Source organism: Balaenoptera borealis, assembly GCF_965194805.1.
Source record: "Balaenoptera borealis genome assembly, chromosome: 15".
NCBI classification, from domain to species: domain Eukaryota; kingdom Metazoa; phylum Chordata; class Mammalia; order Artiodactyla; family Balaenopteridae; genus Balaenoptera; species Balaenoptera borealis.
The window spans coordinates 14,408,941-14,421,309 of record NC_138871.1 but is presented as its reverse complement, the minus strand read 5'-3'; the positions used below and the strand labels follow the sequence as shown (position 1 = coordinate 14,421,309).

The following is a 12,369-nucleotide window of genomic DNA, read 5'->3' as shown; positions in this document are numbered from 1 at the left end:
CTCTGCCGTGTCCCCAGTGGGGCCCTGGCCACCTGATGGGGAGACACAGTTCCTGCCTTGACGAGCTGACATACAAATGGAGGGAGGCACACACACACACACACACACACACACACACACACACATACACACGTGTGTGTACTGACACGTGGCTGCCTAACCCTGAGTGCTTGGCTTCGCAGCCTTTGTGATCGTTAATCCTCTCTTCAACCTCAGGCAGTAGACTACTATTATTACCATTTTATAGGTGGAGAAACCGAGGCAGAGAGAGGTTAAGTAACTGCTCAAAGTCACACGGCTGGTGGAACGGGGAAGTCAGGATTCAAACAGAGGCTGTCTGATGCCACAGCCGGCACATTTAACCACTGCGCTGCACTGCGTCAGTGAGGGTGCTTGTGCATCAGGGAGTGTATGTACGTGCACTTAAGTGTGTGTGTGGGTGAAAGATCCGTTTCTCTTCCCAGTACTTTTGTGGTGTCACTGACGGTCAGGGTGGTGGTGAGTAAAGAGCCCTGATCAGAGATGTCCTACCCTTTCCTGAATCCCACAGGAGCTCCAGAATCTAGCTATGAGGGGCTTAGGGACAATGGGAGGGGCCAGAGGAGGGGTTTGCACACTGTTTTTTCGGAAATCATTTGGTTATTTGGGCTGTCCAGGGGCCTCGTGGCCTCTCCCAGCCACCCCATTATTGCCCCCACTGATCCTGAAATATCCACAGCTAGACTCTTACTGGGGGTCTCCTGAAGACATGCTGCGGGCTTTGCAAAGGCTTGTGGGCCAGCACTTTAGCATGAATTGGCTTGTCTGGTTGGTGCCCCATCACTCCTGCTGTCACTTTGCTGTAAGGATTGGGAGGGGAGGGGAGGGACTCCCCTGCTGGTCCAGTGGCTAAGGCTCCGCGCTCCCAATGCAGGGGGCCTAGGTTCGATCCCTGGTCAGGGAACTAGATGCCACGTGCCACAACTAAGAGTTCACATGCTGCAGCTAAAGATCCCGCGTGCCGCAGCGAAGATCCTGCGTGCCACAGCTAAGACCCGATGCAGCCAAAATAGATTAAAAAAAAAAAAAGGATTGGGGAGAGGGGAGGCACGGAGGTGTGCAGAAGCATGATGGGGGCCCCGGGGACCCCCGACACTGTGGTTGGGGGTGTGTGTATACGTGTAGTGTTGGCGGGGGGGGGCGGAGCGTGTGTGAGGGTCATGAGTCGGGGCCCGAGCGACGCTTCCAGGGAGCAGGGCCTTCCTCACCTGGCTGGGCCACCTGTCTGCCCAGCTGTCTGCTGCCCTCCAGCCCGGGTGCCTTCTCTGGCTATGGCGCAAGGGCAGGAGCTCCTTGAGCTTCTGGGGTCTGGAAGGGTAGCGTGCAGCGAAGTGGAATTGGCTGGACAACCTCACAGGATGGGGAGCAGATGGGAAGCTGCAGCAGCTGGGCCTCAGACCTCACCCAGGCCAGCTCGGCCCTTGTTGTGCCCTGTACTGTGGGCGGGGTGAGGTGGGGACCCAGAAAGGCAGATAGGCTGACAGACGTGGAGAGGGAAGCAGAGGGGAGACCAAGAGAGAGCTGGCACAGAGAGACGCGGCGGGAGCACGGAGAGAGAAGCAGAGATTGTCAGCCTGCAGCCCAAGAAGGGTCGGCGGGGCGGCGCCTGGGGTCTCCCTGCCTGTCCCCTGCAGGCGCGGGTTCTCCCTCTGAGCTCTGGCCCGGCTCTGCGAGCCGCCGGGCCTCCCACCTTCCCTTAGGCCCCAGGGGATGAAGGCTGAGATTTTCTTAGAACCGAGAGAGGTGGCAGCTGGGGGGTGGCTTGAGGACTTTCTAGTCCCGAGTGCCAGTGAAGAAGCTGAATCCTCTAGGGGCTGAGGAGTCTGCCTTGCTCTGCTGCATCCCAGCGTGTGACCTGGGGCCTCCATATCCCCATCTGCAAAATGGAAGCGGCGACAACACCTCCCAAGGACTGTACAACCGCACATGCAAAGGAGTGTGTTGGGCTCCGGACGAGGCCGCCCTCAGCCCATTCACCGACTTCTGTCCCCAGGCCTGGGAGGACAGGGAGCCGAGGACGACCTGGCCCCCTCTCTCGGGAGCTCGTGGTGGAGCTGTGTGGGCTGAGCAAGTGGGCGATGGCAGTTGCACCAACCATGACTCGAGCACAGAGGGATACAGGAGTCGGTATGAAGAGCTTGGAGGTTTCAGAGGGGAAACGCATTTCCCCAGACTGCAGTGAGGTGGGTCTCGGGGCAGGCAGCTGGACCGGAGCCCCCGTTGTCCTGGACTGGGGACACAGCCGGCAGGACCCTGCCCTCCTGGAGCCTCCGTTCCCGTGGGCGGAAGGAACTCCGAGCAAGGCTGTACTGGAACAGAGGGGGCGCCCGGGGCTGGACGGGGCTCTCTCAGTGCTGGCCCGGGTGCCTGGGTCCCAGCTCCAGCATCTTAGCACAGGAGGGGTCCCCAGGGTTACTCAGTGGTTGTTTCCTACCGCTAGGAAAGTCCTTCTGTATGTCCTTGACTGACCCTGAGGTTTGAACATAAATGTTGGCCTCAGTCAGCGAGGGGTTTAGACTGCTGGACCCACCGTTGCTCCTGACCTGGGCCGGCAGGGCAGGACGTCGTCCTAGCATCACAGGCAGCTATCTGCACCCTGTAGCCGGGAGCCCCTGGCAATCATATTCGCTTCTCTGATGAGTGGCCTGGAGGGACACAACGGGGTGGGGGGGGCAGGGGGAAGAGGTGACTCGACAGCGTTTACCAGGATAGCATTTTGGTGGTTTCTGCTTCGCCCTGGGGTTAGACTGTAAGCTGCTGCAGGGCAGGGCCTCCAATCCTGATGCCTGTCACGGAGCTGACAGGAGGAACTCAATAAATCTTTGATGACTAAATGAATTTTTCCCCCAGTTCGTGGTCCCCAGGCGGATTCCCCTGGCTCACAAGGGGCTCTGGCTATAACTTCGCAACTCTTAGGTCCTGGCACCTTGAGAGCCCTCCCAGCCTGGACACAGTGTGGTCGTTGATTCACACCATGTTCCCGCCCTCAGCAAAGAGCAGCCAGCTCCAACTGCTCATAAATTTCCTGCCTGTCACCCGTGGCGCCCAGGCCAGGCGAGGCGGGAGGTGCTGGGGTGGGCTGGTCCATACCTGCTTCCAGTTGCCTGGGAAGTTTGGAGGCCAGAAGCCCAGGCCTATGCTTGTGCCCAGAATAACCTCAGCAGAGCCTGGCCCTTGGAGATGTGGAAGCAGATCTGCCAGATGCAAAGATGTATGGGCTGGAGTGTTGGAGAAAACACAAACACCAGCTTGCCGTGCAGTTTGCACAAGCTGATTTCACTCCCATGAAATCCAACATAGGTCTGCCTACGCATAGGAAAAGCATGTGGATGGATGGACCTAGACATGATCATACTAAGTGAAGCAAGTCAGACAGAGAAAGACAAATACCATATGCTGTCACTTATCGGTAGAATCTTAAAAATGATACAAACGAATTTATTTACACAACAAAAACAGACTCAAAGGCGTAGAAAACAAACTTATGGTTACCGAAGGGGAAAAGGGTGGGAAGGGATAAATTAGGAGTTTGGAATTAACAGATACTCACTACTATATATAAAAGAGATAAACAGCGAGGACCTACTGTATAGCACAGGGAACTATATTCAATGTCTTGTAATAACCTATAATCGAAAAGAATCTAAAAAGAATATATATATATGTACATATATATATGTATATATATAACGGAGTCACTCTGCTGTACACTTGAAACCAACACAGCATTGTATATCAACTAGGAAAAAAAAAAAAAGAAAAAGTATGTGGAACAGCAATCACCTAGCACTATCATGGTTTCTCTCGGTGGGGAGATGGAGGTGATTTAAATGGTTTTCTCCTCTTCACTCTTCTGTGTTTTCAAACTTTTCTATAATTAACATATACTACTTACGCATTTACAAAAATTTTAACAGTTTTTTTTATTATAAATATTTATTTATTTATTTTTGGCTGTGTTGGGTCTTTGTTGCTGTGCGCGGGCTTTCTCTAGTTGCGGCGAGTGGGGACGACTCTTCGTTGCGGAGCGCGGGCTTCTCATTGTGGTGGCTTCTCTTGTTGCAGAGCACGGGCTCTAGGTACGCGGGCTTCAGTAGTTGTGGCACACAGGCTCAGTAGTTGTGGCGCACGAGCTTAGTTGCTCCGCCGCATGTGGGATCTTCCCAGACCAGGGCTTGAACCCCTGTCCCCTGCGTTGGCAGGCAGATTCTTAAACACTGCGCCACCAGGGAAGTCCCAAAAACTTTAACATTTTTATTGAGATTATAGTTTACCCATTTAAAGTGTACAATTCAATGATTTTTTAGTTTTTTCACTAAAATGTGGCCATCACCACAGCCAATTTTAGAGCATTTTCATCAGCCCCCAAAGAAACCCCATATGCTTTAGCAGTCTCCTTCTCCCTCCCAGCCCTAGGCAACCACTAATCTATGGATTTCCCTGTTCTGGACATTTCATGTGAATGGAATCATGTAATACGTGGGCTTTTGTGTCTGGCTCCTTTCACCTAGCATACTGTTTTCAAGGTTCATCCAAGTTCTGTCATGTGTCAGTACTTCATTCCTTTTTATGGCTGAATAGTATTCCATTGTATGAATATACCACACTTTGGTTATTCATTCGTCATGGATGTGACTTAAGTAATTTAAAAGTTGTGCTTATTTTTTAAAAAAAATTCATCTAAAGCAGATTGGTCAAGATGACAGTTGGTTCCATATGACGATTTCTGGTTACTTCTTTTGAAACTTTTCAGCCTATGATGCCATTTTATGTTTTCAAACACCAGTGAATCACACCAAGGACCCAGCTCTTTGCAGGAATGGGAGCTGGTGCTTACACTGTGTACCAGGCCCTGCTGGGAGTGTGGCTCTCTTGTCCCATTGATTCTTTTCAACTGAGCTAGAAAGTGGATACTATTTCTGTGCTCATTTTATTTTTTTAATTTTATTTTTTAAATTTTTATTGGAGTATAGTTGATTTGCAATGTTGTGTTAGTTTCAGGTGTACAGAAAAGTGAATCAGTTATACATATACATATATCCACTTTTTTTCAGATTCTTTTCCCATATAGGTCATTACAGAGGATTGAGTAGAGTTCCCTGTGCTGTACAGTAGGTCCTTATTAGTTACCTATTTTACATATAATAGGTGTACATGTCAATCCCGATCTCACAGTTTATCCCTCCCCTGTGCTCATTTTAAAGATGAGTAAACTGAGGCTTTGATAGATCAACCAGCCTGCCCAGGGCCCCAGAGTCCCACTGACTTTGGGGCCAAGATGAACCCTAGTGGTCAGCATTTAGAACCAAACCCTTTCTAGCCCATATATTGGTGTACATAAAAGTGAAAGGTAAAATAATGCCTGATAGTGTGGGTCTTGAAAAATACTTCTCCCATGCCCTCCCTGCTTGTCTTTCATATTTTAGTTTTAAAGTAACATTGCAATCTGACTGCTCCTTTTAGGACAAACCATAAAAAACAAAAAACTCAGGATTTCAATCCCATTTGACATCTTTTTCTGCACCTAGAAGGCTGTATACAAATTGCTTAAATACAGAAAGATGTATGATTTGAAAACAGTCAAAAATGGTTAAATAGGTGAAGTGACTGAAAATGAACTTTAAAGGTAAAATAACTTATAGGCAGAAATAATCGTTTTTTTAAATGCCCCCGAAGTGATAAAATTACCCTGCAGCACACAGAAGTGATGAGGAGAGGAAACCAATCCACTTAAAGCCAGGGACAAACTTAGTAAGCAGAGGAGGTATAATTAGAAATTTAAAAACTGGAAGTGAACAAAAGCAGAAAGATACAACATTGTTCCTGGGTTCACAACAATTACCAAAAGTTCCCCTAAAGCATAGGCACAGTTACAAAAATGCTCAGTGTTACATTTGAAATAGGAAGCATATCTGGTGGCACTTAAATGCTACAGTAAATAAAATGCCTGGTAACTGGAAATATTTATTCACATGTCCAATAAATAACAAATATTTATTGAGATGCTACTGTGTGTCCAGACTGTTCTAGGCTCTGGGGCTACAGCAGCAAACAAAACGACCATGTCCCTGCCATTGTGGACCTGACATTCTGACCACAAATGAGTGAGCAGATAAAAAGATGATTTCTGGGAATTCCTTGGCGGTCCAGTGGTTAGGACTCTGCACTTTCACTGCCGAGGGTGCGGTTTGATTCCTGGTTGGGGAACTAAGATCCTGAATGCCATGCTGTGGCCAAAAAAAAAAAAAAGATGATTTCTGAATGTGATAAACCCAGACACTTTGTCACCCTGACCAAATCATTTCAATCGGACCCAGCATGTCAGACCTGCTGAAAGGGACCTGGGAGGCATCTTGTCTAGTCATTTTCAAAGTTTATATTAGTGAGCAGCACGACCTGTGTTTAAAGGGCATCTTTTAACACAGATGTGTGGAGGGGCCATGCTGCAGGGGGCTCCTCAGGACGGTGAGAGCCTTACCCAGCTATAATCAGAGCCTTGGCCGCAGTGGGAACACCACCCACAAAAGGCCAGAGCCAGAGGGGACGCAAGAGGCCCTTTCAAGCTGTGCTTCTCACATGGACCCAAGCAGGATGTTGCCAGGAGTTACATGAGAAGGGGGTCTGTGGTGTGGTTGTCACAGCGGGGAGTATGTCCAGCCCTCTTCCATGTATTTGCAGTTGTGCTTGCATGTGTGCGTGCACACACACACGTCCACACCTACACCTACATACACGCACGCGTGCACACACACACACATACCCCACCTCTTCTGAAGGGGTGGCATAGGTAGGTTTGTCTCCTGTCTCAGCCACACCAGATTGGTCTAGGGGAAGAAATCTGACTGAGGCTGGACCAACTGACTGCCTACACTGGGCGTTTGGGGTTGGGATGCTGAGAGATTGGGCCAATGGGCAGACAGGCATGAAAGAAGCAGAGCCTGGAAGTGGCTGAGTGATGTTGTTGGCAGGCACCTGGAGGGAAGGGCCATAGATTGCCCCTACTGAGGTTCACAAGCTTTCCTGAGACTTTCCCCCGGCCGCTCTGAAAGGCCCTTGTGTAGCCTTAAGTAACGGGAAGAGTAGAGTGAGTTTCTACTCCCCACAATGCAGTTGCAGTCACACAGTCAAATGGGTTGGGAAAACACTGGGTAAGTAAAGCCACACGAATTTCTTTACTGTAGGACTTTTCAGAGACTTTAATATGTTCATATGCACAGTGACTTTCCAAGGTAGGGCCAAGGTCTGTGATGTTTCCCAAACTCATGGGATATACCTCACCTGGCTAGTATTCTGAAGAGCACCCTTTGGGGGGTGCTAATCCATGTACGTGTACTTGCCGTACAGGTGAAGGAATTAAAGCACAGAGAGGGAGAGTCAGTTCCCCAAGGTCACACAGTTGGTTAATTGCAAAAAGGGTCGTGGCACCTAAGGCCTCCCAGTGTTCCTCCCACCACGCTCCAGCTGACATAAGGCTTCCTTGGACGGATGATGCATGTGCTGGGATTCCTGGACCAAGGTGGGTGGTGGGAATGCAGGTCCCGTGTAGACGTTAGGGAAAGGGTGGGGTTGAGAATTGAAGGTCAGGCCTTGGCGAGAGAAACCCCTGTCTCCCTTGCTCTTGGGCGGTAGCCATGGCTTCAGTGGAGTCTGAGAGCCGACTGAGGGCTTGGGGCTGGGCCCGGCCAGGCGGCCGCCTTTACAGGGCAGCCAGTGGGATGGCTTCAGCTGCCCCAGCCTTCCGTGCCTTCCCCGACCGCAGGCAGACTGAACAAGGGAGGAACTCCGGGCCAGTCCTCGGCAGGGCCCGCCCAGGCAGCCAGCGCCGGGATGACGCGGCTGTAAATCACCCCGTGGACCACAGACCCAGTGCCATCCCCACGGGTTTCCTTTCCGCTTCTTAATCCTCCTCCTCAGACTCGGTAACAAAAAGCAGATTCCTGCTGGGGCCAGCCACGCACCATGGGCTCGGAGAATGTGAGCCTGGATTCACCACATCAAGATGCTCCCTCCTCTCACTTTTCCTTTTCCCCTTCTTAGCCTCTATTAGCTGGAGGACACTCCCTCCTCCTGGCTGGGCTCCCTCACCCTCCCTGGACCCCACTTCCAGCCTTGCCCCTGCCTCGCACCTTGGCTGCCTGCCCAGCACCGCCCAGGCCTGAGGCTCACCAGGGCCTGTGGTTCGCAGCCCCTCCAGCCCCGTGGTTTGGCTCCAGCCGGCTCCCCGAGCCTCCCTTTCAGCAGGAGCGGGCTCTGTGTGGTAGAATAAACACTGCCGATCTGGATTCAAGTCGTGCTGCTGCCAGCTCGTAGCACTTACCTCTGAGCTGGGGATGTGAGGAGCTCCCTGGCATGTCAGAGGTGCCTGACAGATGTTTTGCTTCAAAAATAAGTGCTTAGCTGTTTGTTCAGGGTTGTTGCCGGAAACAGGAGAGAGGGATTTGGAACTGCGTTATTAGGGGTGTGCTGTGCCCAGGTAACGGACGGCTGTTTTTCTCCTGCGTGTTCTGGGTGCACTGGGAACCCCTGAAGAGCCTCCCCACCAGCTCTGACCTCCCCCAAAGCTAAAGCCCCGGCAGCCCCAGGACCTTTTCGAATCTCCTGTCCCTTCCTGTAGCAAATCACGCCCTCTGGTCAGTTTGCTCACGAGCAACACCAAGTTCGGCTGCCAGAGTGAAGTTTCCGAAGGTCAGGACTTCAAGGAACTGAAAGACGGTCTAACCTAGGGGTTTTCCAGTTTGCCCCATAGCACCTGGGTTCTCACCGCCATCCCAGGCTCCACGTTGGAAGGAATACTGTAGACTCTGGGCTCCCCTCTCTCTGTGTCCCCTGTACTCTCCCGATCCAAATAGAGTAGAACCATGTTCACCTGTTTTCTGTGTTAGAATTCCCAGGTCAGGCTTCATTTCTACTACAGCTGAGGACACTGACCTCTTATAGATGAAGACACTGTCGTGTTATAGATGGGAACACTGAGGCCCAGCTGGCGGGGGGATGGGCTGCACCTAGAGTCAGTCTCTTGGCTGCTGGTGTAGTGTCTTGTCTGAAGGGTGTAGGGCAGCGGTCCCCAACCTTTTGGGCACCAGGGCCCGGTTTCGTGGAAGACAGTTTTTCCACGGACCACGGGAGAGGGGATGGTTCAGGAGGTGCTGTGAGCGATGGGGAGCGGTGGGGAGCGGTGGGGAGCGATGGGGAGCGATGGGGAGCGGTGGGGAGCGATGGGGAGCGATGGGGAGCGGTGGGGAGCGGTGGGGAGCGGTGGGGAGCGATGGGGAGCGGTGGGGAGCGGTGGGGAGCGGTGGGGAGCGATGGGGAGCGATGGGGAGCGATGGGGAGCGGCAGATGAAGCTTCCCTCGCTTGCCGCTCACCTCCTGCTGTGCGGCCCGGACCGGTACAGGGGTCCCGGGGGTTGGGGACCCCTGGTGTAGGGAGAAGGAGGTAAGGATGCCATTCCCGTGGGGGACAGGGCTGACTCTGATATCCCACAGAGGTGTGACCTGGGGGATTGTGGTATCAGGACCAGGGGTCCCTGAGCTTCCTCTACAACCCCGTCCATCCCCCAAACCAACAAAATCAGCAGTGGCTCTGAAATGCAGCAAGGTAGGGGTGGGGAGTAAGGGGACAGTGTGGGCTCTGGCAGCAGCCAGTCCTGGGTCCAGATGCTGGCTCCATCCCTTACTGAACCTTTCAAGATTCAGTCCCTGCCTGGGCCCTACGAGGCCCTCCCGAGTCCCTCCCCGGGCAGCTGTGAGGATTGGGTAAGAGGAGGTGCCATGGGTGCCGGCACCTGGTACAGGTCGGCCTTCTGGAGTCAGGACCAGTAGGGGCTACTTCTGACCATTGGCTGTTTTTTGTTTGTTTGTTTTTTGGCTTTTAAAAAATTTTTTTATTTATTTAATTTTTATTTTTGGCTGCGTTGGGTCTTTGTTGCTGCGCATGGGCTTTAGTTGTGGCGAGCAGGGGCTACTCTTCGTTGCAGTGCGCGGGCTTCTCATTGCGGTGGCTTCTCTTGTTGCGGGGCACGGGCTCTAGGCTCGTGGGCTTCAGTAGTTGTGGCACGTGGGCTTAGCTGCTCCGCGGCATGTGGGATCTTCCGGGACCAGGGCTCGAACCCGTGTCCTCTGCATTGGCAGGCGGATCCGTAACCACTGCGCCACCGGGGAAGCCCTTCTTTTTGCTTGTTTGCTAGTTTATTGAGGTATCGTTGATTTACAATATTATATTAGTTTCAGGTATATAATATAGGTATTCAAAATTTTTATAGATTATATTCCATTTAAAGTTATTATCAAATATTGGCTATAATCCCTGTGCTATACAATATATCCTTTTAGCTTATCTATTTTATTTTATTTTTTGTTTGTTTCTTTATTTTTATTTTTTAAAAACATTTATTTATTTATTTATTTGGCTGTGCCGGGTCTTAGCTGCTGTTTTTTTATTTTTTTAGTTTATTTTTTTATATTGGAGTATATTTGATTTACAATGTTGTGTTAGTTTCAGGTGTACAGCAACGTGATTCAGTTTTATATATAGATATATAGAGATATCTATTCTTTTTCAGATTCTTTTCCCATATAGGTTATGACAGAGTATTGAGTAGAGTTCCCGGTGCTCTACAGTAGGTCCTTGTTGATTATCTGTTTTAGATATAGTAGTGTGTATATGTTAATCCCAACCTCCTAATTTATCCCTCTCCTCCCATTGGTTGTTTCTTTCAGGAGTGACCGGCCATGGGCTCGTCCAAGGACGCTGCTGTGGGCCCTCTTTCCAGTCAAGCTTGAGGAGAAGGTGAGCTCGCCAAGTCCAGCCTTGTTGTCCTCTCTAAGTTGCCACCGGATGCTCAGACCACCACCTCTCAGGACAGGAGCTTGCCTGCCCCCCTCTCGCCCTCCCCCCGCCAACCACTCCATAGTGACTTTGCACTTTGCTCTCTGCCTGGTGGGACGGGGAGAGCAAAGCCTTCCCCTTGCCCGGGCCTGAGGCCCACCGTCTGGCTGCAGAAATTCATTGCCAAAGATTCGACAGAGACACTGAACAAAATGGGGTGAGAAGACCCCATAGTGAAAAGCCACACTGTTGCTCTGTGATGTTTGCTCCTCCTGTTGCCCGGGTCCCATCTCACGCCAAAGAACGAGTCAGCAGTTCCACTAGGAACTCGTGGAAAGGATGGACGTTTGGTGACTGTTGGAAGCGCTTGACCCTCTGACCCGGAACTCCCTTTCTACAGCTGGGCCCCGAGCTGGCTGGACGCAGATAAGCCTTCTGGGGGCTGTGATAGGGAGGCTGGGGGCGCCTGTGGGGGAGTGAGATCTGAGATCCCGGCCCCCCTCTCCTTCCCGCTGGCTGCCCAGGCCTCTGACCCCGATTTTCCCATGTTCCCTGGGCCCAGGCTCCTTCTTGGGCCCTAAGCATCATGAGAAGTGAGTGGCGGGGGTGGGGGGCAGTACCGACCACCCATGCCTCACCCCAGGGACCTGCCCCAGGGTGACCCCCAGCCGGTCCAGCCAGCCACTCCTTGCCGGGGGCCCGCCCTCCTGACTGGGCACACAAGATGGCGCCCTGGCTGGGGGCCGGCGGTCTGTGATGGTTGTGCAGGGGGGCAGAGGGGAGGAAGGGACCAGGGGAATGGGCCAGTATGTGGGGAGGCAGGCATGTTCAAAGTCAAGGCCTGTTCCTTCCTTGTGCTCACAGGGCCAAAGCTGTTCACATCTGTGCTCAACCATCTGCTTCAAATTGAAGTAAAAGCCCCAACATGTAAAGAAAACACTTGCTTGTGTTGATGGACTCTGTGGGTGACCAGGCCTTTGGCCGGTCAGCTGGAGAGGGTTGTGGGGGGAGGGAGAGGTTGAGAACCCTTCAGGAAGTGAGCAGTGTGTGTGTGTGTGTGTGTGTGTGTGTGTGTGTGTAAGGGGGTGGGGCCCTCGCCATGGCCTCGGCCTGGACTAGTGACCAGGAGGCCAGGTCAGGAACATGTGAGGAGCGTTCTCGGCTTCGTGCCTCATTTACTCCATACTGTGAGTTTATAAGGTGGGGACTGAATTTTTAATCCCATTGTACAGATGAGGAACCTGAGGCGGGGAGGAGACTGGGCCAGTCAGTGACAGAAACAGTTCTCACATCAGGGTGGCCTCACTCCACTGCCTGTGCGCTTAGCGCCTCTCCAGCCCCATAGGCCAGCTCCTGCCCGAAGTCTTTGTGTGGCCTTGGCCTAAGATGGGGCAATAATGGCTCAGTGGGGATGGGGGAGGGTTAATAAGAGAAGAACTAGGAAAGGACTGTCAGGGCAGAGGGCTGTGTAGGAGGGGCAGGGCTGCCCAAGGAGAGGGGGG

At 52.1% G+C, this 12,369-nt stretch overlaps 1 protein-coding gene across 1 annotated transcript in view; it reads left to right on the top strand.

The window, feature by feature from the left end:
• ATOH8 (atonal bHLH transcription factor 8) overlaps positions 1–11,804 on the top strand; it is a 34,975-nt gene extending 23,171 nt beyond the window's left edge. Inside the window, exon 3 of the mRNA XM_082357684.1 lies at positions 10,759–11,804. Within this exon, the coding sequence (XP_082213810.1) occupies positions 10,759–10,764 (6 nt within the window). The 3' untranslated portion in view covers positions 10,765–11,804. The remainder of the gene's footprint in view (positions 1–10,758) is intronic.
• The last annotated feature ends 565 nt before the right edge of the window (positions 11,805–12,369 follow it).